At 35.5% G+C, this 26370-nt stretch overlaps 2 protein-coding genes across 2 annotated transcripts in view; one reads left to right on the top strand and one right to left on the bottom strand.

The window, feature by feature from the left end:
* The window catches only part of LOC120354397 (voltage-dependent L-type calcium channel subunit alpha-1D-like), a 153514-nt gene that overhangs the window by 81488 nt on the left and 45656 nt on the right, over window positions 1-26370 (bottom strand). The gene's annotated exons all lie outside the window — the stretch shown is intronic.
* LOC120354646 (histone-lysine N-methyltransferase SETMAR-like) lies at window positions 12713-19763 on the top strand. Its single transcript, XM_039442018.1, has 2 exons — window positions 12713-12971; window positions 19606-19763. The coding sequence occupies exons 1-2, from the start codon at window positions 12713-12715 to the stop codon at window positions 19761-19763; spliced, it is 417 nt and encodes a 138-aa protein (XP_039297952.1).

Below are 26370 nucleotides of genomic sequence, written 5' to 3'. Positions count from 1 at the left end.
TATTTAAGACCATTGGATAACTTCATTCTAGGTATGCTCAAATCAAAACATTCATAATTTTTGTTTTAGAAAAATTTGAGCACCTCATTAACTTCATTTTATTGTTTTATATGATTCCAATTTGTATTATAAAGTGAGTTATACAATGAAAATTAATTTCCTTTTCTAAAATTGTATTTGAAATTCAAAATATTTGGATCTGAAGGCTTGGGAAAAGACAGGGATGGAATCTCAATCATTATAAGCAGTGATGGGTGATGGCGGTCTCCATGAACCACAGGCGCTTCCTTTGTAACTGTAGTTTTGCTAAGTTTGTCACATACAACCAAATCCAAAGTACACTGATTGCAATTCAAAATATCATTGCGTGACTCCAAAGAGTATCATTGAGCTGTCTAGCTATGCATGAGCCATTGAAAAGATAATAATTCAATCCAGTAATTTCGGGAATATTAAAGTCTCCAGCAATAATAACATCTGTATCCAATAAGTTGACACTGGCTTCGAGGCAAGAAAAATATTGGCGATAGACAGGCAAACGAGCTTCAGGCGGAAAATAGACTGTATTTATGGAATATATCTTATTATTAGAAAAATTTACAAATACACCTACTGTTTCTATATACAGAGTGATTCGGAATTATGGTAGAATATTTTAATATGTGATAGTAGAGGTAAAAATAAGAAAAAAAGTTCATATAAACATATATCCATAAATGCTTCATTAGCGAGCTATACAGGTTGGAAGATGTAGCCCGGAATTCAGTTCCTCTGGTGAAATATACTGATGCTGAATTGTTTGGGGACTAGTTTTTGAAAGACTTATGCTGGATTCATATGGAAAAATATCTGAAAAATTGAATAAAACTAGTCTGGAAGCTGTAGTGTGAGTAGTTTTTGAGAAAAAAGTTGAAATATGCAAAAAATCTAAGTAGAAAAACATAGACTTCTACGTATGATGCCCAATAACTTTCTTTAATGACCAGTAAACAATTAATTTTTCGCAATAAAAATTGTAGAGAATTTAATTCTGAAAAGAATTATGTAACTGTGTAAACTAAATTCGAATAAAAGTTGAATAAAATGTATTCTTATGTAGTACCTCAAAAATTTGCTGTTTTATGAGGAGAGAACTAATAACTCATAGGTTGTAGCTGATTGCAAATAAAACATGGATTTTAATAACAGCTGTTCCAAAACAGCTGATTTATTATGTTTTAAATAAGAAAATATTCAAGATAAATCATCTGCTGAAAATTATTTTCAGAAATATTTTAGCTCACTGTTGAACAGAAAAAACAAACTGTAAGTTAGGCCTACTGTAACTTCGCTGTGTTTTTTGTTTAATCAATTAACCAGTTATTAGTAACCATTCCACTTTGCTTTTGTGTTAAGTGTTAACTTCTGAAAAATGGCAGGTAATCTTAGACATTATTCATACTACGAATTAGCTGACATGCATTAAAATATGGAATGGGACACAACTGTAATAGTACTGAAGCAAGACGTTTGTATCAAGAGAACTTTCCTAACCGAGTATGTCCAAGTTCAAGGTTTTTTGCCACTATTCATCAACGTCTGTCTGAAACAGATCATTTGATATCCAAAGAGCACATTTATGCAGGCAGACCCTGATCTACTATGACTGTTGTGTTAGAAGAACAAGTTCTTAATGAAATTTATGAACAACCAGAGAAGAGCACGAGAGAATTGTCAGTGCAGTTTAATGTGAATCAATCCATTATTTGAAGGATACTAAAATAGCAACAATTACATCCATACCACCTCCAGAAAGTTCATACTCTATTGCCACGAGACTGTATTCCCTGTGCTGGTATTTGCTGATGGTTTCTAGTAAAACTAGTTTACCCAAACTTTTTAACAACCGTTTTATTTACTGACAAGGCACACTCTACAAGAACAGCTATCGTTAACGTCCACAACCAACATATTTGGGCAGCTGAGAATCCTCATGCCATCAATCCTAATCTTCCACTATATCAGTTTTCAGTAAACATTTGGGCAGGAATCATAGGAGATCATCTACTTCTGTTTGAGCTTCCTCCCAGGCTTAATGGCATAATCAACTAGTCTCTTGGTATAAGTTCAATGTCATTTAGATATGCTACTTTCATATAAAAAAAAGGTTTCATAAAAAACCGAATATTTTATTCGCAATCAGCTACAACTTATGAGTTATTAGTTCTCTCCTCATAAAACAGCAAATGTTTGTGGTGTAATGTACTACATAAGAATACATTTTATTCAACTTTTATTTAAATTTAGTTTACACAGCTTACATAATTCTTTTCAGAATTAAATTCTCTACAATTTTTAGTGCTAAAAATTATTTGTTTACTGGTCATTAAAGAAAGTTATTGGGCATCAAACGTAGAAGTCTGTGTTTTTCTACTTAGATTTTTTGCATATTTCAACTTTTTTCTCAAAAACTACTCACACTACAGCTTCCAGACTAGTTTTATTCAATTTTTCAGATATTTTTCCATATGAATCCAGCATAAGTTTTCCAAAAACTAGTCCCCAAACAATTCAGCATCAGTATATTTCACCAGAGGAACTGAATTCTGGGCTAAATCTTCCACCCTGTATAGCTCGCTAATGAAGCGTTTATGGATATATGTTTATATGTACTTTTTTCTTATTTTCACCTCTACTATCACGTATTAGAATATTTTACCATAATTATGAATCACCCTGTATACATTCAAATCAAGAGCGCATAATTCTGTTTGATACTTCTTATTAATTGCTATCAGCACACCCCCTCCATCCAACTTATTGGCACTCACACAGTCCCTATCCATCCTAAATACTCGATACCTGCCATCCAACACCTCGCAGTCGGCAACCAAGTCTCAGTACAAATTATTACATCATAATTTTCGGCAGAAATGGCTTTATAAAAATCTATCAGTTTACTTCTAAGACCTCTGACATTCTGATAATAGATGGATGAATTCATTATTGTATGTTTTTAGAAAAAATAAATAGAAATGTTATAGAATAAACTTAAGATATTTCAAATCTCTTTTTTTATTAATCAATAGGAAAATATTTAAAAAGTTTAAAATATTTTAAAGTGATATTAATATATATAATAAATTGATATTTAGAGTGATATATAAAGATGATATTGAAAGTGATCAAAGTGAAAAAGATAAATAATACTTTTTACTTCAAGCCGTGCCTCTCGAAACCTACAGTATATAAAAAAATCTCCCATTACAACTTTGAGATAGAAAGAAAAAAGTCAAGAAAAACAGTTATAATCCCCTGAGAGCCCGCCGAGTCCGTTCACCCTCATTATCATCTATCTCTCTCTATTATGCCTCATAATAAATTAAACCTGGCATTTATTTAAACATCGCAAGAAACAGGTCAAGCTATAGACAAGTGTATTCAGCTTTTTATAAGAATAAATAGAGTGTAAAAATTAGTTAAGTTATAAACAACCGAAATGTTTCATATTCCATGCTGACTGTCACCTCTTAATAATAACAAGAAAAATCACAGTATTATCTGTCGCTTTATCTGCCAGATGACGAATCATGTAGATAAACATGCTGAGAACAAAAAGAGATACAGAAGAGTGAGCCAATTATCAGCAATTGTTTTTGCCACAGAATAAGTATATACGCTAGAGAAGAATATTAGTTGAATAGTAGTAATTGATAGCCTGAAGAGACAACACAGACTTGTTCAATCATCATTCTATTCACGTTGAAATCATTCAGTTAACGCTCTAAACTTCTCCAGCTAGATGACAAAACAAAGCTTTACAACAAGTTGGCAATAGACAAATGTTGAATGAGCATAGGACCCGACGAGCCCACAAGAGATCAAAAATAAATACTAAAAATACGAACAGAAATATATATCCATTATAATAAAATTTTAAAGATTATTTTATAGAACTGAAAAAAGAAAAATTATATAGAACTTCAATATGAAAAAATATTAAATTTGTAAGAGAGACAAAGTTTTCTTATCTTTTAGAAACCATTGGCATTCATAAGAAAAGTATGCTCATGCATTAAACTCATTATTTCTGAGCAGCTACAAAACAATCAAGTTCCTCCTCTGTACAAAACAGTTGTTACTTTTCCATTTTGAACCACTCTGATTTTCACATTTCCCTAATTATCCACCCACACGTATTTGAAACCAAGATCTTTTTGAGGTTTCTTAGCCTGGGCCAACACTCTTCTAGGTTTAGCAGTTTAGAGACAAATTTATAAACACCGGCTTTTCCTCACCCTCAAGTCCAACAACTCGAGTTGAGAGCCGCCTCACCTGCTTTTTAGCATCGAGAACGCGATGAGCATGGACTCGTCCAACAAATTTGACGATGATTCCCGGTGACTGTTGATTTTTGCCCGTATGTAGCCGAAGACAGCAGTCGATCGTGTCAGGGTCCAAGTCCACTCCAACCGCTCTGCAAGTCGCCAGCACCACATCTTCAGTATTCGCCTCGTCAATTGGTATTCCGTGAATTTCAAGTGTGTTTTTACGACCTTATTGTTCGAGTGAATCCATATTATCGACTAATGTATCATAACTTTTCTTTAGCTCATCATAATCTACACGCAATGTCGAAATAATGTCCTGTTTGTTTTTTATGCTATCCTGCTGTTTAGCCATTAATTCCGTATTTTCACCAAGCTCATCGAGACTCTTTTGACCTCCAGTAACGACACTGTTTAACTCGGAAAAGCATCTCTCAAACTTTCCAGCATTAAGGCAACAGCGAAACAGAGCTACTTCTGGTCTTAACAGGTGTCTGATCAGCACTAAGTTGAACACACATATTAGTGACGCATTTAGGACAGGAACAGAAGACGCAACTAGCATATCCAGTTTAGTTTTTGACAACATTTTTCCACCTATGCACTGACCATGATACAATGATCCACACTGCGAGCACATGAGCACACTCTTGTCCTTACAAACAACTGGTTCTTTACACGCCTCACAAGCAGTCATAGTTGATTTTTTCTTTCAAAATAGGAGAAAATAAAGTTGAATAGGGAATAAAAACGAAAAATCGAATAGAGGCACAGCAAAGCGATAAGGAAACTACTGCCTAAATAGATAAGATAACCAAGTAACTTCGAAGCATCTGTTCTCGGCTGAATCCAACTGACAATTTGCCTCAAGGTTGTGCAGTTTTCTCTTGTGCAAGCACATTCAGCTCTGAGGCGGTTCAGAGTCTTCCACTTACCATATGGCAGCTCTGCTCCTGATGGCAGTTGCTCCTTAAGCTCAATGCCAGTGACATCTGTACTTCCCTGCCACAGCTGAATTCTTTCCTGGGCGGCAGAAGAGTCCAGCACATTTGTTTCACTCAAGGAACTGCGTCGGGACTTAAGTCGGTGAGTGGCAGGGGTATGACCAAACATTGGATGCCTATCATCTGTAGCCTGTCGAGTTCGCTCAGCTCTACCAGATATTTCTCTTTGGATTGGAGGGGGGCAATACCACTAAGTTGATAAAGGTAGTGGGTTTTAATTGGCTTCAGGCACCCTGTTACAATCCTGCAGCTTTCATTGAGTGCAACATTTACTTTCTTTGCGTGGGCTGAGCGACTACAAACAGGACAGGCATATTCTGCAGCTGAGAAGCACAGAACTAAGGCTGTAGATCTGAGAGTGCTCGCATCAGCACCCCAGTACCATCTTGCGCAGGATAGCATTTATGGCATTGACCTTCTTTCTTTGTGCTCTCACATTGGCTTTTGAATGTCAGGCTCCTATCCAATTCCACCCAAAGGTATGTTGGGTTTTCCACATGTGTTAGTAGCTGTCCAGACCAGGAAATTCTAAGCTGTCTCTGGGCTTCCTTGTTTTTAAGGTGGAAGGCACTGACTACAGTTTTTGATGTGTTTACACTCAGGAGAGATTATCTTTGTAGTGAAAATCTAGCTTTGGGATGAAACCATTCAACTTTTCCTGAACTTCTTCAAAGGTGCTTACTTTGGCTGCTATTTCCAAGTCATCAGCATAGACAATGTGGTTTGTGTTGTCCTCTGAAAAGGTAACTTACACTCTTTAGATCATAGTTCTATTAACACATGAACACATTACAAATATGATTAAGAGATTAGGAGAAAAAGAATATACATGGTGAAAGACGAACATCAAACCCTTAAAAACGACCCTCAAAGTTGAAATATCGAAAAAGATGCATTGGTGAGCATCTATGACTATAAGGAAGCTATATTCTAAGTTTTGTTGCTATCCATCAAGTAATTTTTCAGAAATCGTGATCAGTGACTCAGTAAGCTAAAAATTTTAAAAGTATAGATACGGTTATCTTGAATGTTGACTATTGAAAGACTAGGAAAGAGATTAAAAATAACAGAGATGAAATAAATGATAATTGAGAAACAGTATTCTCAGTTCCGTAACTCTGAGGAACCATGTAAATGGACATTATAATGTCTCATACTATGATACTCCCCATAACTCTAATGATTACTTCATATTTAAAAATAAAGGCAATAAATACAAAAATGGCTAGGAATTCTTTATCAGAAATGAACGTTGAATCTTCCTCTTTCATGAAAATGAACATTGGATTTTCATCTTTCATCAGAAATACTGTTCTCTTAAGACGTGATCGAATTTTATATAATGATATCAGGGCACCGAGCTTTGCTAGTTATTTATTTATTGATAAACAAAACACAATTTTTTAGAATGATTGGGAAAGTACTAACAGGCACAGCCCAAAACTGATTCTTCCCCGAATTTTTATTTACACACTATAAATGGTCTAAAAATTCAAATCTATTTATTCAAGTAAGTTACAATACATTCTGGTTTATACACAAATCTACAATGAATTACAGTACAACAGCTAATTATGCAACAAATTTCACATATTATGAAAACTTATTAATTACAATGAAGATTGGATGCAACATTAGAATATTGATAATATGGTATTGTAATGTAACTATATAAATCAGCGGTGTTTCAACAATGAATAAATGATAATTTCAATGAATAAATATACACCCCACTATAAATTATATGTGTTGGGGTATAAGTGATTAGTTGTTTATTGCATGTTATAATTACTATTTACAAACTTCATTCACTGATATGGGATTAAAGTTTTTTATAATAAAATTAGTAAAAATGTATAATACAAACAAAATTATGAAATTAGTAGATAAATATTAATGTTCTATTGAGGATAATAATAAGAGAGGTTATTTTTAGAAAAATGAAGAACAGTAAAAAGAAGAATGAAGAATAAATAGTTTCAATATTTACAGTCTAACTAAATTTTCACAATTTCCCACTCCAATATCAACCAACCAGGAAAATAAACTTTTCTTGAACCTGTGTCTTTTGAATTCTTCCCTAATGTAACTTGGTATTGAATTGTAAATTTTTGGTCCCAAATATATGTAGTTTCTTTGCCCAAATGTAGTGTTCATCCTTGGTACTATTGAATGTGTGTTTCTCTGCTTTGTTTGATGGTTATGATCTGCCAGTCTTATGTGTTCGTTGTTTCTCCTCATTCGCGTGATGATAGCCTGTATGTAGAGTTGTCTTACACTCAGTACTTTACTGTCCTTGAAAAGAATGCTCGTGGGGAATTGATTCTCCTTGAAGCCTATTATTTTTAGTATTCGTTTTTGAAGTTTATAGAGAGGTTCAACATGTATAAAATTCGTAGTTGAGGATTTTAAGGAGTTGGTAGAATTTGTAGAGATGCTTCCTGATCTGGGTAATTGATAGATTAATGTGCTTGTCCCATTTGAATTTGTTGCCCACTATTGTTCCTGAATATTTTATTTCATTGACTTGTTGAATTGAAGGGCAATAACACGGGTTGTTGGTGCTTCCACAGTGATGCAGGATTATTGAAGAATCCGGTGGTCTCGTCCGTTCTGTCAGAGAAAAGGCTAAAAATTTCGTTTTTGTTGCATTTACTATAAGCAAATTTTCTCTTAACCATTTATCGACTTTTATCAATTCTTCCTGTGCCAGATTAAAAACTTCCTCCCAGGTGTTTCCTTCAAATAGTATACACGTATCATCAGCAAAAGCTGATTCTTCCTCTTATCTTAATTGAACATAGCTCATTTGCATATGCCAAATACAGAATTGGCCCAAGAACTGTTCCTTGGGGAATCCCAAACTTCATCGTTTCCTCTGAACTGAGATGTTCTTCAACTTTGACTTTCTGACGCCGGTTAGAGAGGTATGATCCAAACCATTCTAGAGGAACTCCTCTAATCCCCATGGCTTCTAATTTCTTCAGCAGCAAGCTGTAATTAACAGTATCAAAAGCTTTTGCTAGGTCCAGGAACACTGCTGCACATTTTTTGTTATTTTCTAGCTTATCTGTGACAAAATTTGACAATTCTAATACCGCATCTTCTGTACTCCTCCCCTCACGAAAGCCAAATTGATTCCTAGATAGTAAGTTGTTTTTTTCTATGTAATTCACAAGACGTTTCTTTAAAAGTTTTTCTAAAGTCTTAGAAATATTGCTTATAAGTCAAATATGCCTGTAATTGGTGGCATTTGTTTTGTCGCCTCCTTTATGTAATGGTCTAACACATGTCTCTTTCATAGCTTTTGGAAAAATTCCTTTTGACAGACTTAAATTAAATATGTGAATTAATGGTTTTACAATTACATTTTTTATCGACTTCAATGTTCTATTATTGATTCCATCAAGTCCTGGAGCACTGTCATTTCGCAAACTACTAATAGCTTCAAGAAGCTCATCTCCAGTAACTGGGTGAAAGTAGATGGAGTGTAGAGTTCTTGTAACAGGTTTATATTGAGATATGATTTGGTCTAGTGGTTTTCTCAAGGAATCTATGATTGTCTCCGCCATTTCTTCACCTACATTTGTGGAAAAGTTATTCATGTGGTTGAGCACAGTTTCTGGATTTTCCTTTAGATTGAAAATCCTATCATCTATTTTAATAGCATTCAATTTCATTTTTGTTTTTGATTTAGAGTCAGTAGCATCTTTGATTACTTTCCACATTTTTTTATTATCATTTCCAGCTTCATACAATTTCTCTCTATAATATTGGTCCTTTGTTTCATGAATTGAAGCTGTGAGTGTATTCCTATACCGACGATAGAAGTTGGTTAAGTTAATGTTGTTTGGGTCTTCCTTTCTTCTTTTGTTGAGTAGATTTCTGGTTCTTATTGCTGCTACTATACCTCTGGTGATCCATGGTTTGATGGGTTTGTACTTCTTCTGCCGCCGATGCTGCTTGATATTATTTTGTATATGTTGTCTCAGAGTTGATAAGAAGGTGTCATAAGATGTATCTGGATTATTATCTTCTAAAACATGAATCCACTCCTCATTTAGTAGTTCATTCTTCAAGCTATTAATGTCTATTTTCTCGTTTTTTTCATGTGATCCAGTTTCATTTGCACTATTTCTCGAAATATGTTGCACTCCTAGAATTGTGGTGAAGTGGTCAGTTATTGTTGATCCATAAATGATTGGGAAAAGATTATCACTGGAGTTGGTAGCAATGTCATCTATGCAAGAAGCAGTTTCTGTTGTAGTTCTGGTTGCTTGCTTAATGCAGAGTCTGAGCCCATGCTCGCTTAGAAGATTGCAGTAGTCATTCAATTGATGATGTGGACGAATTTGAAGGGTATTCATGTCTCCTGCACATATGACTTGTTGCCCTCTTAATTCATTCAGGATCGATTCTAAGTCACTCAGGAAATCCGAAATATCATTGAAGGTTCACCACTTTTTGTCTGCTGCATCCAACCGAATATGTAAGACATTTGCCTGGTTAATCTGCAGTTCAACACATTGTACATTTATACTATCTTAAACATAAACAGCTACACCATCATTTTGTAATGGGTTGTTTATGGTGGAAAATACATCATATCCTCGAATGGACTGGAGTACAAATTCAGTCCTTATCCAGCATTCGGTTAGAATAATAACATCAGAAGAAAAATTAATGTCACACAATTGAATCATCAGCTCATCAAAAGTTTTTTCTGATACTCCTTATATTGAGACAGAAGATGCTCAAATCACAAGAACTCAATGCTGCACAAAGTTGTTGACTGTTGTTGATCACTTCATCATTTATTTTTTCAGAATAATCAAGATCCTCGAAGCTGAGCAAATTTGATGAGTTGTTGTTACTCATTATTTAAACTCCATTAATCCTTCCCATGTTTCTTTCATTCCAGCTCAAGAGAAACTCTCCACTAACATCCTTTAGTTTTCGAATTAGGGTCAGCACTAAATCTTCTTGCCCTGTTGTGATATATCTGAAGGTTTGTGTGTGTGTCTGCTCATTGCTACTATTACATGTTGTGTGCTGTTATACAAGCTGTGGCAGTCAATCGGGCGATTTTGCAAAACAGCACTTGTGTTCGTTTGGCTGGAGTGGGAAGAACGATGCTACGCCCATCGTGTAGAAAACGTTAAAGCATTTTAGTAGAAATGGAGCAGTGGACAGGAGCACAGCGTGCTTATGCTGTAAAAGCATTTTATAAGAACGGGGACAGCTGTGTGATCGCTCAGCGTGAATTTAGAAGAGAGTTCGAGATTCAACGTAATAATACTGTTCCATCAGCCAATGCCATAAAGACCTGGGTTTGTAACTTAGAGGCAACTGGTTCTACAGTGAAGAAGAGAGGTGGTAGTGCAAAAAAATTGTGTACACCAGAGAACATAGCGGTAGTTAGAGGCCTTTGAACAGAGTCCATGCCGCTCAGCGCGTCGTCATTCTGTGGCACTTGGGCTTTCAGACCGCAGCGTTCGACGAATCTTACATCAAGATCTTCATTTCCATGCGTACAAAATTCAAACTGTTCATGCATTACAGGACCAAGACCATGGAAACAGACTTCAATTTTGTGAGACACTTCTGCAGTTGATTAATGGAAACCAGAATCTCATTAACAACTTACTGATGAGCGATGAAGCACATTTCCATTTGTCAGGATACATTAACAAGCAAAATTTTCGCTACTGGTCAGATGCAAACCTGTACGAAATCCACGAGAAACCACTCCATAGCTTGAAAGTTACTGTATGGTGTGCGATATCATCTTTTGCAATTATTGGTCCCCACTTCTTTGAAGATGAGAGGGAAAGGGCTGTAACTGTGACAGGGGAACGCTATGTCCAAATGTTGCAGAATTTCTTAGCTCCTGCAATTGCTCATCTTCCTGTGAATGAAGACATGTTCTTCCAACAAGATGGGGCTACCAGTCATACTGCAAGAAAGTCCATGGCAACTGTAAGGAACATGTTCCCCAATCATGTAATCTCGAGACATGGGGATATCAGATGGCCGGCCAGATCCCGCGATCTTTCAGCCTGCGATTTTTTTCTGTAGGGCTACTTAAAAGGAAAAGTGTTTATGTCTCCAGCACCACATTCAGGAGATGGAAAATCGAATTCAGAATGAAATTAAACAAATTCCAGTGGAGATGCTGCAATGTGTAATGAGCGATGTTAGCAGAAGACTTACTGAGTGCATACATAGGAATGGTGGACATCTGACGGATGTTATTTTTTGAAAATAAGACTTTCCTTTTCTATTTATTCAGTTTTTTGAGTTTGCAAACTAAATGCTACTATCTTTACTCTGTGTTTTTGTATGTTTCATGTCAATAAATCTAATCATTCACTCTTGATAACGCTTTTAAAATCACCCGATTGACTGCCGCACCTTGTATATTCCAAATTGTTTTTTATTGTTCCTTATCAGAACTACATTCTTGTGAGTTAAGCCCTGTGCTTCATGAATTGTATGGACTTTAATTGAAGGGTGGAGTTTTGATTGCAGCTCTTCTAGCACTATTTTCTTTTCAAGCTGAGTGAATGGCAACATGAATAATTTAAAAATAAAGATTTTAGGATGATGAATAACCGTGATGTATTAAGAAGCATAGATAATTCGTTTTTCATTTCAAATCAATTACTATCAGAGTGTTGGGTTCAAGTGGTCCAAGTTCTGCATTTGTTATAGGAGGTCTGACGGATAACAGGACCTCATTTTTCGTACCAATGTCCTGGTAGTAGCTGGAAAGGATGTAGCAGACGTCTATTGGACTCCTTCTAGTTACTGTTTGATGGATTCTCTTCTCACAGAGAGATGAAATGTGTGACCATTCAGCTGTTAATTTACTTCTCTCTATGTAAGGTATTTGGTTTGAATCTCCTAGCAGAATAATCTCAGAAGCACCAGCGAGAGATGAGACAAATCCCACGAAACCTGCATGCATTAATACTGCTTCATCTATGAATACACAATTCGTACTGCTTTTTTGATCCATTTATTATAAAAGATGAAACTGTTCTATAATCCTGTTAATTTTTCTTTCATACGAGGGCTATTTTTTTTTCAACTTCCGATCGTGCCGCTAGAAGGCAATGCGAGAGGCATCGGCCAACAATGCACGGCAGCTGACTATGCACATCTTACACTATAACCTCACTCGTTTTCGGCCATCTGTCGTCATTACCAGTTCATCTAGCGACACATAAACATGGCTAATATGATAGAATCTCCCGCCAAGTGTGAGTTGTGAAGTGTAATTCGTTTTTTGCAAGCTGAAGGGTTATCCGCAGCAGAAATTCACCATAGAATGAAACAGAAGGATACTGCGGTACATTACAACGTTTGTGGAGATCTATTGAGAACAAAAGGAGAGGAATGCTCACATCGGGAGAGGTGCTCATTCATGACAACGCCCATCCTCACAGTGCTGCTGTGACGAAGCGTCTTCTTGACGGGTTTGAATGGGACGTTTTTGACCATCCGGCGTATAACCCAGACTTAGCACCAAGCGACTATCACCTTTTCCCGGAACTGAGGAAAATGCTAGGAGGACAGAGCTTCCGAACAGACGATGCGCTGCAAGATGCTGTGAAAAACCATCTCAAATCACTGGCGGCTAACTTCTATGAACAAGGTATTAAGAAGCTTGTACCCAGGTATGAAAAATGCCTCAATCTGAATGGTGACTAGTGAGAAGTAACTAATAATGTGAATAACTTTTGACAATAAATTCATTCAATTACTCTCACTGGTTTCTTTTTTATACCACATCAGAAGTTGAAAAAAAAATAGCCCTCGTATTTATTTTTGTGAATTCTATTCACCTCTTGCCTAATTTCATTTATTCCAGCTCTTGTCTGACACAAAATGAGATCTTTACCTGGTGTATGTTGCTGAAGGATAAAGTGAGTTTTACCACACCCTGGAACTCCATCCATCCAAGTTATTTTTGGCATCTTACAATTTGTGATGTCAACTTTTAGAATATTCTTCAGTAGCTCAGCATTCAGCATGATTTGGGTGTCTCTACTGACTAGAATATACTTTTCCTTAGTTAAGAATGACTTTGTTGTTTCATTGTAGGGTACGTATTTTCCTTCATTTTCAAAACAGAAGCCCATTCAATATGTAGTGGATGTCGGCCACAGAAAAATCTTAAGTCGATTGTCGTAGATGTTCATCTTGTTTCGCCTTATCTCTTGAATACATGCTGCTGAAGAAGAGATATTACTACTCAGTGATGATAGTACTCCCCTATATAAATCCGCATTCAGAACATCATAATGTTGAATAAAGTTCCTGAGTTCTATCATACTGTTCAAATAAGCATAGATAATAGGATCATACGGTAGGTATTCTTTTGGACAATCTTCAGAGCCATCGTTTTCATGTGGTATAAAAAATTTAGATTGTTTATTCCTCTGTAATAGAATACATAATTAAGGTTCAACTTAAAATGTCCAAGCATGTAAATTCAGAGTCAATATCAAAAGAATCTATTCCAATTGAAATGTTAATTTATAGATGCATATTCGTCTATTACCAGTAAGAGGTCACGGATACCTCATAGCATCATTGTTATTATTTTGCGCTAGTATCAATGTCAATTAATTTTCAACAAGATGAAAACGAATTGAGCTATTATTTACGTTCCGTAAATAAACAGTAGGTAAGCTATTGTATTCATCTTGACTCAGCGTTTTCTTCTTGATTGAATGTGCAAGGCCTTCTGAAATAGGTAAACTATTTTTATTTCAGCGAGCTAATGATAAATTAAAATCTGAATATTGACCAAAGCTGAAAATCAAAGATGTCCTACTTTTCACTGACTGTTTTTTTAATAGATGATAGGAAATCTTGAATATCTATTTTTATATTTGATGCTGTGAATTTATTTGATGATTTTGAGCTGGAAATTCTATTTTTAATCTTTTTCCATAATTTGTTCGATCAATTGATTGTTGCAATGCTTTCACATAGCTGGGACACTTAGATAGTTTACTTTGTGGTCTGAGGGTTTATCAGCTCTTTTGCAGTAAAAACATACTGGAGGTTTATCGATTGAAGGGCAGGTTTTGATGTTGTGTCCTGTGATGGAGCAATGACCACATATGTCTTCTTCTTTTTTATAATGTTTTGTGATGTGCCCATAGACTTGACATTTATAGCACCTTTGCACTACATGGTAATCATTAACTCTACATGATGTCATATCAATAAATATTTTTTTAAATTAATTATTGCTTTCCTAATTTCGGGTTCACATTCTACTACCCAATGCACGGAATCCTTGTTTTTCGGCCCTAATTTGAATGATGGCTTGCAACCTTCTTCAAATTTTTGTTTTTCGATCCCTGAATTGACAAAATTTTTGTTATATATTACTTCAGTTACCTCATTGTTAGTGAGATCAGATGGAAGATCATAAACAATTATCCTGGGTTTTTTATTTTGGGGCTCAGTTATCTTGATTTGATCATTATTTACAGCTTTATTCTTCAATAATTTATATTTGTCCTCTAGAGAATCCAGAACAATGAAGTAGGGGTAAAGTGAGAATACTGTCTCAAAGCTGCCCCAAACCAGGCTCAAAGCTGCCCCCAAATCTGCCCCAAATCTGATTCTTGGTTCTAACCTTGCCCAACCCAATGTAATCCGATCTAACCTAACCTAGCCATACCCCTAATCTCACAATAAACCTCAAATGAAGATTTCCCACTTTTTTGGAAAAAAAAAACTAGATCCAGCTTTTTTTTATTTCTTGAATAACTAAGAAACCGTTAATTTTACAAAAAATCTACAAGAGTAACTTTTTCCAGTAAATCTAATAACGAATCCATTGACACCCCATTTGTCAAGATTGAACAAAAAATAAGGATCTCATGGGAAAACTAGATCCAGCTTTTTTTTATTTCTTGAATAACTAAGAAACCGTTAATTTTACAAAAAATCTACAGAGTAACTTTTTCCAGTAAATCTAATAACAAATCCATTGACACCCCATTTGTCAAGATTGAACAAAAAATAAGGATCTCATGGAAAACTAGATCCAGCTTTTTTTTATTTCTTGAATAACTAAGAAACCGTTAATTTTACAAAAAATCTACAAGAGTAACTTTTTCCAGTAAATCTAATAACGAATCCATTGACACCCCATTTGTCAAGATTGAACAGAAAATAAGGAACTCATGGGAAAACTAGATCCAGCTTTTTTTTATTTCTTGAATAACTAAGAAACCGTTAATTTTACAAAAAATCTACAAGAGTAACTTTTTCCAGTATATCTAATAACGAATCCATTGACACCCCATTTGTCAAGATTGAACAGAAAATATGGAAAAAGTAGATCCAATTTCTTGAATAACTAAGAATAATTTTTTTCAGTAAATCCATTATTTGTCAAGGGATCCTAACTCTGAAACTGAGCAACAAGCATTTTTATGTTGAGACCCTTTCTTAAGCAAACCTTAGCACTAAACCCCCCCCCCCCACAAGGGGGGGGTTGGGGGGGCTTGACCCTCTGCCTTTAACCTGAACTACTTGAAAACTCACCTCAGGTTGTATTAAGAAGAAAAAATATATAATAAAAATGTATAAGAAAGAAGTCAAGTCGGATATATTACTTGTTGATCAGAGTGTACATCTTGATGAGAGTATTACCAAATATGAGTATATCACTCACACACCATATATTCAACAGACATTTAATTACAATGATGAAATTCGAATTAGTTTAAAACAAGAAGGTATTTATACACTTCCAAGTAGAAGTTTTCTCATAATTGAAGGCGAAATAAAAGTGAAAGATAAGAATGATGTTGAAACCAAGGACTTTTCACTTATCAATAATGGAGTTGCATACCTATTTGATGAAATCAGATATGAATTGGGAGGGGTTGAAGTTGATCACACATGTAATGTAGGATTGACAACAACCATGAAAAACTATCTACGTCAATCAAAACTCAATGAAAAAATCATGGAAAATGCAGGATGGAAGTTGACTGGATGGAAAAGTTTAGATAAATTCTGCTTTTGCATTCCTCTGGATATGTGGTTAGGTGTAATGGAAGACTATAGAAAAGTTCTATTAAATGTTCGTCAGGAAATTGTTCTATTAAGATCATCATCAGACTTAAATTTTATTGAATCAGAGACAGCAAAATCGGTGAAAATTGATATTACAAAACTACAATGGAAAGTACCCTATATACATGCTTCTGACACTGTTCGTCTTGAGTTGTTCTCTGCTGAGTTTAACACATAGTGATATACCAATTACCATTCCATTCAGATCATGGGAATTGCATGAAATTCCACAATTACCTGAAACTACCAATCTTCAATGGACAGTTAAGACAACTTCAAACATATTGAAACCTAGATTCATTATTCTTGGATTTCAAAAGAATAGGAATAATGTTCTTTGTCTGGGTAACCAAACCTACATTTTTTTCTGGGTGTACTCACCTACATCTACAATTTTTTTCTGGGTGTACTCACCTAAACCTAAGATTTTTCACCTATATTTATTACATTTTTTTCATACCATTCTTTAAAAGAGATTCCAGAGGAAAGTGAGAATTGTTGGATTAAGTTTGGATCAGTCATATACTTCCATTCTTTTTCATTATTGAGATTGATGTTTGGTATGAAAGTTGCAGCTAATGGTATACATTGTAAAAAATGGAAAAAATTCTGAATCAAATTTTTGATATCAACATTAATATCTCTATTATTATCTTTATTATACAAATATCGACCAAATTTATCAACACTCATGATCTATTTTTATTATATATTTTTTTCTTCTCAATACAACCTGAAGTGAGTTTTCAAGTAGTTCAGGTTAAAGGCAGAGGGTCAAGCCCCCCCAACCCCCCCCTTGTGGGGGGGGGGTTTAGTGCTAAGGTTTGCTTAAGAAAGGGTCTCAACATAAAAATGCTTGTTGCTCAGTTTCAGAGTTAGGATCCCTTGACAAATAATGGATTTACTGAAAAAAATTATTCTTAGTTATTCAAGAAATTGGATCTACTTTTTCCATATTTTCTGTTCAATCTTGACAAATGGGGTGTCAATGGATTCGTTATTAGATTTACTGGAAAAAGTTACTCTTGTAGATTTTTTGTAAAATTAACGGTTTCTTAGTTATTCAAGAAATAAAAAAAAGCTGGATCTAGTTTTCCCATGAGATCCTTATTTTCTGTTCAATCTTGACAAATGGGGTGTCAATGGATTCGTTATTAGATTTACTGGAAAAAGTTACTCTTGTAGATTTTTTGTAAAATTAACGGTTTCTTAGTTATTCAAGAAATAAAAAAAAGCTGGATCTAGTTTTCCCATGAGATCCTTATTTTTTGTTCAATCTTGACAAATGGGGTGTCAATGGATTCGTTATTAGATTTACTGGAAAAAGTTACTCTTGTAGATTTTTTGTAAAATTAACGGTTATTCAAGAAATAAAAAAAAGCTGGATCTAGTTTTTTTTTTCCAAAAAAGTGGGAAATCTTCATTTGAGGTTTATTGTGAGATTAGGGGTATGGCTAGGTTAGGTTAGAACGGATTACATTGGGTTGGGCAAGGTTAGAACCAAGAATCAGATTTGGGGCAGATTTGGGGGCAGCTTTGAGCCAGGTTTGGGGCAGCTTTGGGGCAGCTTTGAGACAGTATTCTCACTTTACCCCTACTCAATGAGTAAACCTCCTCCTCTAACGGGTACTGTTTTTTTTATTTTAATGTTATCCTTTCTCGCGATGTTGATTTTCAGTGTTCCTTTTATTTTTTCACTGTCTTATTTCTCATTACCGGTGGGATTTGAGGGTTTAATTAAGACTACCTGCTCTTTTGGAAGGATTTTCCTGACTTGATTATTGGACTGGGGATCGCTTGAAGTAGCTTTTTCGGTAGTTGTATCATGTCTGCGTAAGTAATAGGTCTGTCTTTATTTTTAATTTCCTGAACAGATTTGCTTATGTCCTGTAATGAGTCGTGAATTTTCGGATGCATTAAAGAATCACTTATTTGTCTAATAGTAACTGCTCTCGTTTCTACTTTCACGATCACCAATGCTAATTTCTGAACTAATTCTAAGAAATTATCATATTCGGTTCTGGAGACCTTGTTTTTTTTTAATTCTGACGAAGCCCATTCCTTGAATTCCAAAGAGATACTCTTCATGTACATTATGTTGACAAACATAATGTTTGACAAACTCATTTAAATACTCCTCCATTAACCACCAAAACTCCCCTCCACCCCAACCAAATTTCACCCTCATAACCTTAAACACTTCAGTTCCTGTTTGGCTTCAAAATGTGCGATACCAGCACGGACAAACGGACGTTGCCACATCAAATAATGTGAGTGCTTTTTCACTTAAAAGTTTTATAAAATTTAATAGTGACATTATGTCTGTGTTGAATTCACTCAGCAATAATTGTTCAACAGTTTCCATTTCACCTGGTTGCTCTCGTACTTTGAGTCCTTGGTTTCCTGGAAAATTATCCTCTTCTTCCTCCTCCTCGAATTGCGGGATCAGTCCATCCGGTGGTTTGGTTTGTGACCTCATCTATCCGACGACGATGACGTATGAAGATAGCTGCTGTATGGTTATGTTCCAGTGACCCACTTATTGATGAAAGATGATTTTGAAAACTATCACTACTAAGATGTTTACTCTACGAGCGCTACTATAAGACTTGAAGTAGGTTATGTTCCATACACTTGAACTCAGGTCCAGTTTTCAATCCAAACAAACCAAATTGAATAACAAAATAACACTCACTAATCACTTAAAACTGAAAAATAATGATTAAATTTGAAAATTCTGATATACTTTAATTTTCCATGTCATGTCAACAAATCAGATATTTTGAACAAGTTGATTAAATTTTCTAGATAATATTATTCTCGTGAAATAAGCTGATTGATTGAGAGCCACCCAGCAGCTGAGTGCGTCTTTTGCGTTCACTATATTATTATATTATCAACATTCAAATTGCATTTTATATTCATTATGATTAGTAATATTTTTCATACTTCTCTCCTTTCTTTTCCCTCAGGGTTTTGTTATTATTTGATTATTTCATACAATGATTCAGAGATAATGGCCCATATGAACATATGAATAAAACCAGAGCAAATGCTCATGAGCGAAAGCATGGAGCATTGCTAAGTGTGTCGACCTCAAAGACCCCGATTTAGAGGTTTTGCAAGGCAAGGACTGGCATTGCACGAAGTGTAATACTTAGTTTAAAAACTTAGTTCAGAGATAGCAGCCGTTCTGGAAAAACTGGAGGCCAATTCTGGTAAAATCGCCAAGCAGCAACGTCATATCGACGCTCTGGTCAGTGAGAATATTAAATTGAATAGCAGATTTCTCAAGTGGGAGTTCAAACAGGACGACCAAGAACAGGATGGCCGATGAAATATGATAGAAGTGTTTGGGGTATCAGAAACCGAGGGAGAGAACTGTTATGATAGGGTGGTGGAGATTGGTAAAGCTCTGGACGTGGCGTTGGATCATACATCGATCGACGCATGCCATCGGCTGCCGAAAAATAAAAATATAAATATGCCTGCGGGAATAATTGTTAAATTTGTCCAGCGAGGTGTTAAGGACGCTCTACTGTCGAAGAGAAAGTTGTGTAAAAGCTTCACTACTAACAACATAAGCATGAGTGGAAATCACAACATCTACTTGAACCAGTCGCTAACACCGAGACAAAGGAAGCTATTCGCGATGGCTAAGAGGGCGCAGAGCGAGAAGGTGGTGCGTCAGTAGTGGGTTGTTGCAGGAACAGCATATCCAAACAGGGGACCTGCACCAAGGCCAACAACCACCCCCCCCTTCAAGGGGACCAGCTCTAAGCGGCAACCACTCCCCTCACCACCAGAGGGGGAGGGGAACTAAACCAGTTTAGCTCAACCAGCTAAACCAAGTTCCCCATCATCATAGTCATAGTCCCAAGCACACACCCACTATCAACCACTTCCCACCTGAGGTAGACTGCTATTTCAAAGATATTGAAGCTTTATGCGGTGAGTGCCTCCATCTAGCAGCGGAGATTCCAAACTGTTGCAGAATCAGTTATCGGTTATTGACAGTACCATAGATAAAGGTTAAGCATAAGATTTCTTGTCTTGTCTCTGACAGTACTGTCATAAACTGTACTGACAAAATACTTTAGTAGTATTTATCAAATCAAACAAATTACTATTGCTGAAGGAATCGCTAACACAATTATCTAATATTCTATAAGATTTATAAAAACTGCAAACATTATCATGTAAGGAATTTAAACTATATAACCAATTTCTTGTTTCAAGTTCCAATGAGTTATTGTAATTATAATTCAGAGCTGATTTTAAACAGGAAACAAATATAAAAAATGTACTATCCTGCTCTGTTTGTGATAGCTGAATTGAATATGCATCTGAATCTAAATTGTCCTTTTCAACTGAATTTACCATTTCCTCTTCAAATGGAAAATGATTTTCTATACCCTGATTGAGAGTCTTTGGATTAGCATTCTTTTGTAATATAGAATTTTTATCAATTTTTCTAAAAGCATAGGTGTAATTATCATTATTCAAGATAACCCGCTCTGTTTGTGATAATTGATTTGAATTTACAATTTCCTTCTCAAGTGAAAAAAAATAAATATAATATTTATTTATAATCAAATACTTATTTCGATTAAATTTCTGATAATCTTTTTCATATCAAAACATTCGAACTTGATTTGAGATGATTAAATGAGACTAATTCAACCTTCTCCATTTTAAATCTGATATTGTCAAAACTATTTTTAAGTTTTTCCTATTGTTTTTTCAAACTATCTTTGTATGTTACCAAATCCACCTTTTCATTATCAAAGTCAGATCTTGTTAGAACTGTTTTCTTATGCTCACATAACTGATTTACTAAATATTCCTTAGCATCTATCTCATTACTGTTACCATGTGAAACATTTCCAAACCTGTCCACAGACATGATGTAACTGAAAGGCTAAATACAACACTAACTTTAACCTTCCCTAATACATCTCTACTCAGCCAGATCAAAAATAATCTCCCACAATTGATTACTATTGATTACTAAGTGATTGTTGTTATATGATGATCATTGCTTCATCCATATTCCTCAATTACAATATATAAGAATTCATACACTTCAGATAAGATTGAATACTTTAAACTTGAATTCAACCATTTACTATCATCTGACAATTCTTTATCATCATTATCTTTAACTTTACTATCATTCTCAATACATTATTATGTATAAGACAAATAATTCACAGTATTATTCTTGTACTGTTCCAGGATATCACCTTATTTTACAAACAACAAATTCTAACTTTACCAATCAAAGCAAGCATCATCCCATCAGCAATAGTGATTATCAGAGAACATCACACATTTGCAGAGAACAGTGAACTTTTGATCACTACATCAGGGAGTCATCTTACAGCAAACTTTGACTATACTAGACAAGGTATCATCAAGGGATTCCCATCAAGAGCAAACACTCAACAGTAGAAAACACTAGACTGGTGAGATCCGATTATTATTTATTATAAGAGTATTATGGAATATACATTACAAAAAACTACAGCTATTAATGGAAATATTGTTAAATATAGATTTTCGTTCATTGAAACCCAGTTGGATTTACAGTTGATTTTAACAACTCTGGAAGAAACAATATTCAACATTTTAATCAATGATTCAGTAATTTTTGATGGTAACATACGTTGGTTTATTGCTGTGAAAGTTCATCTGATAAAAATAGCACCTTTACGGCCAACATTGAATGGTCAAGAACAGACTATTAACGTGGAGACAATTGCAACATTTCATAGCGCATCTTATAATATTATTAATATAAATCAAAATACCGATGAATTAATACATCAATTTGACTTAGCATCTAGTAAGTTGAATACAGGTTTGGAGCGGTTTGTTTCTCATGGTTCTGGTTGGGTGGTGAATTGTATTTTAAATTTAGATGTCAATTTTATAAAATATAATCTAATTTATGGTGGTGATTCAACATATATAGAAACACCACCAAAACTTGTCAACAAGAGAGTTCTGATAAACATTAAAAATAATGATTCATATTGTTTTCTTTGGAGCATCTTGGCTTATTTTCATTATAGACGTAGTAATTTGAATGTTCAATACTTGAAACAATTTAAAAGTGAACTTAGAACCGATTCTATAAGATTTCCGATTTCTTCACATGATATTTTAAAATTTGAAGGATTAAAACCAAACATAAGCATAACTGTCATCGCCTTTGACACTGCCCATAAGAAATTTTTCCCATACCATGTGACTACACAGAGAGAGAGAGAGAGTATAATATACATTTGCTTCTGCTATTTAGAGAATGTTACCCAAACCATTCGCATTACGCTCTTATAAACACAAGTCAGAATAAGTATGGGCTTAGCCATCTTTTATGTCATTTAACAAATGGTAGAAAATCTGTTCATATATGTCCTTTCTGTTTTCACCAGTTTACATCAAATAAGAGAACTAATATTGATGGCAAGTTAAATTTACAAAAAACACATTGAAATTTGTAGCAAATTCAGTGAACAGAAAGTCAGTCTTCCAAAGCCTGGGAAGAACATTCTTGAGTTTACAAACTATACATTTACAAAAAACTGTAAGTATATAAATAAATAAATAAATGAATAAATAGAGGCTTTTATTGAACGAAATTTCATTACATTTTAGAAAATAATCAAGTAAATGTTAATACATTTTTATTGTCAGCATTTCCTCCTTGGCTGAGTGCCGTCAGGAGGGGTTGGCAAGCTTTTTATATATGAATTTTAATATTATTTATTTATTTTAAAAAAAGACAATATATACAAAGAAAAATGGAAAATACTATTTTACAGAGGAAGAGAGGGTAATAGTACATCTTGTGTGTATGGATTAAAAATTGAATTCTTGAATCAAGAAATATCTGTACGCCCAAGCATCTCTGCAGTATTTTCCTATCAGCATCCAGTTGTCACCATTCAGGTACGTCTTCAGCTCCTCTACAGCAAGCAAAGTCTTCCTGAAGTATCGCTTTCTGAACTCTGCAAGCACCGGGCACCTGGCTATGAAGTGGACTATATCCTCTTCCTTCTTCATGTTGCATAGAGAACATATCCTTACATCCTGCCTGTGGGAATATTTGTTGAGATGAATGAGCTTGGTCCTTGACTTCATGAACCACTTAATCAATGTGAAGTCCACTGGTTCATACACATAGTTTGTGAATTGCGTCAGTTCTGGATGCAGGGAGTATCGCTGGCTTCTCTGAAGTCTGCCTCTGAGTCCCTCTCTCAGTCCCTCAGTTACTCTGATAACAAGAGCCTCAACATCACCTGCAAGGAATTCCGTTGCTGAGACCCCATAAGCCGTTTCCATATCCATCCAGTCTCTGTACACAAACACTTCCCTCTCCATAGTTTCCTTGAGCAGAATATGCGGATACCTGTTATCAGGCAGATTCATGCATCTCTTCATATACTTGAAGTGGAGCCTTAATGTATAGACAAAGAGTGAGAGCAGTGCAGTCTCGAGTAAGAGGCAGTAGTTTGGCACCCACATAGGTAGATTGAAAACCTTCTTAAGGAAAAGACATTGAACCTTTTCAACTTCCTCAACCATCTTTCCTCCCCATAGCACACTGTAGAATGCGCCATTGCTTCAAATACTCCTAGCTTCGATTTGAAGGGAATGTTTTTCTGTGAAAACAGACTGTTGAAAATATTCAATGAGATTTTTGCTGTCGATGACCTCTCCCTGAAGTGTTCTGTCAATGACAATCTGGACGTCAATGTCACTCCAAGATACCTGTAGCTGTTCACCACTTCAATTGGCTCATTGTTGTACAGCCAAACCTCATTTCTGCTTATTTTTCCTCCTTTCCTGAAGATCACAATCTTTGACTTGTCGAGATTAACCTGTAGGTTCCAACTGTTGCAGTATCTCTCCAAGCCAGCTATCATCCTTCTCAAAGAGAGTCTGTCCAATGCCAGGAGAACTATATCGTCCAGGTACGCTAACAGCTTTATGTAGACACCCCCAACATTGACCCCTTCATCCAGCCAATCCTCCAAATCATTCACTAATAGAGAAAACAGCAAGGGACTCATCAGGCAGCCTTGCTTTACGCCGGTTCATGTTTCAAATCTTCCTGACAGCCGCTGATGCCCCCAAACTCTAGCTGTTGACAAATCATACAGATTTCAAAGTGCATTTAGCATCTTGTAGGATACTCCTAGTACTGACAATTTGTAAAACAGCGCCTGCCTGTCTATCCTGTCGAAAGCAGCTGAGAAGTCGACGAAGAAGGCATATACTTCATTTCCACGACCACATAGTTTGATGTTGACAATACTCATGATATTGAATATGTTGTCTATGGTGGAATAAGACTTCCTGAAGCCCGCCTGGAATTCGCGTAAGACTTGGTGTTGTATCATCCATTTCTCCAGCCTGTCAAGCAAGGTTCCATTAAACAGTTTATACACTGCATTGCAGAATGATATTCCTCGAAAGTTTGCTGGCTCATAGCTGTCTCCTTTTTTGTGAATAGGATAGATAATTGATTCCTTGAAGAAACCAGGGAAGTCAGAAGAGTCAAAAAAACGGTTGAAAACGTCTGTTAATTTCTCCAAAAAGACTGTGGGAGCATTTTTGAAAAACTCGTTTGTTATTCTGTCCTCTCCAGGCGCTTTATTTTCTTTGGCTTCAGCAAGCACCTTATTCAGGTCCTGCAAAACAATTGGCATGTTCAGAATTTCATCCAAGATGTACGGTTCAGCATACAGTATTCTATTTGCAGTTAGAACTGGGTTTAATAGTTTATCAAAGTGATGTACCCAGTCCTCCAGTGAGATATCATTTCCAACTCTGAAGCTCCATTTTTTAAAACATCTCACCAGTTTCCAAAACTTGCTTGAATCTTTAACTGTTTTAAACTTCTCCATTAATGCCAACCAATACGTTTTCTTTCTTCTTAAACATAACTGTTCAAAAGCTTTATTAGTTTCTAAGTATCTGCTTCCAATAGTCTCAGACTTGGTTTCACGAAAAGCTTTCAAGAGAGCAAAAGACTCTCTCCTTTCCCACTCACAGTCCAAATCGTACCATGGCTCTTTATTCTCTATCTTAGTACTTAATAGATCTGTAGGTGCAAATTCATGAATCAAGGCTAGCAAATATCTAAGATCATCCTTTAGGTCGATCCAATTCTGTTGTCTCCTCACTTTAAAACTAAGCTCATTGCAATACTTTTGCTCATTTCCCGGCCTCCACTGCAACTTTCTACGAATCGGTATTGGACAGCTGTCTGAAGCTGTTCTTGTACATCCTGGCAAATAGATTTCTGTGACTGTTGGTAGATGATCAGAGAAAATTTCAGGAATCACCTCAAATGAAGCAACGACAGGCAGAATGTAGAGAGAGACTGCGCACAAGTCTATGACTGAGGAGCCTTGTGCCCCCATATACATCATTTCACCGCCAGCATCCTTCCTCGTCTGACCATTCAGTAGCACAAGACCAAAATCGTCAAACAGTGACAACAATTCCTTTCCACATGCATTTATAACTGCATCTTTCGAAGTCTTATCACAGCATAGTATACCAGGTGAGTCAGATAGGATTTCCTCTGGTATAATCTGCCTGTTGCCAACCCTACCATTAAAATTGCCTACAACCACCAATTCGAGATCGCTGCATTCCACCAATAAATCTCTCATACCAATGAAATCATCCATCCATTTATTACAATTAAGATAAGTAGGAATGATGACAAATCGATGAGACTCTACATTAGGTTCGAAAATATTGCAATTGAGTATTGATTCAAACTTTATAATCCCATCCTTGACCTTATCCCTCCTGACGCCATAAATTCTCCCCTCACTCACTCTACCATGACATGCCACTCTCACCGCAGGAATCCAGATAAATTTTTATTCATCAAACTTCATTTCCAATTTTTTAAACAC

Source organism: Nilaparvata lugens, chromosome X (assembly GCF_014356525.2).
Source record: "Nilaparvata lugens isolate BPH chromosome X, ASM1435652v1, whole genome shotgun sequence".
Lineage (NCBI taxonomy): Eukaryota > Metazoa > Arthropoda > Insecta > Hemiptera > Delphacidae > Nilaparvata > Nilaparvata lugens.
This window is presented reverse-complemented; position numbering and strand designations above follow the sequence as displayed.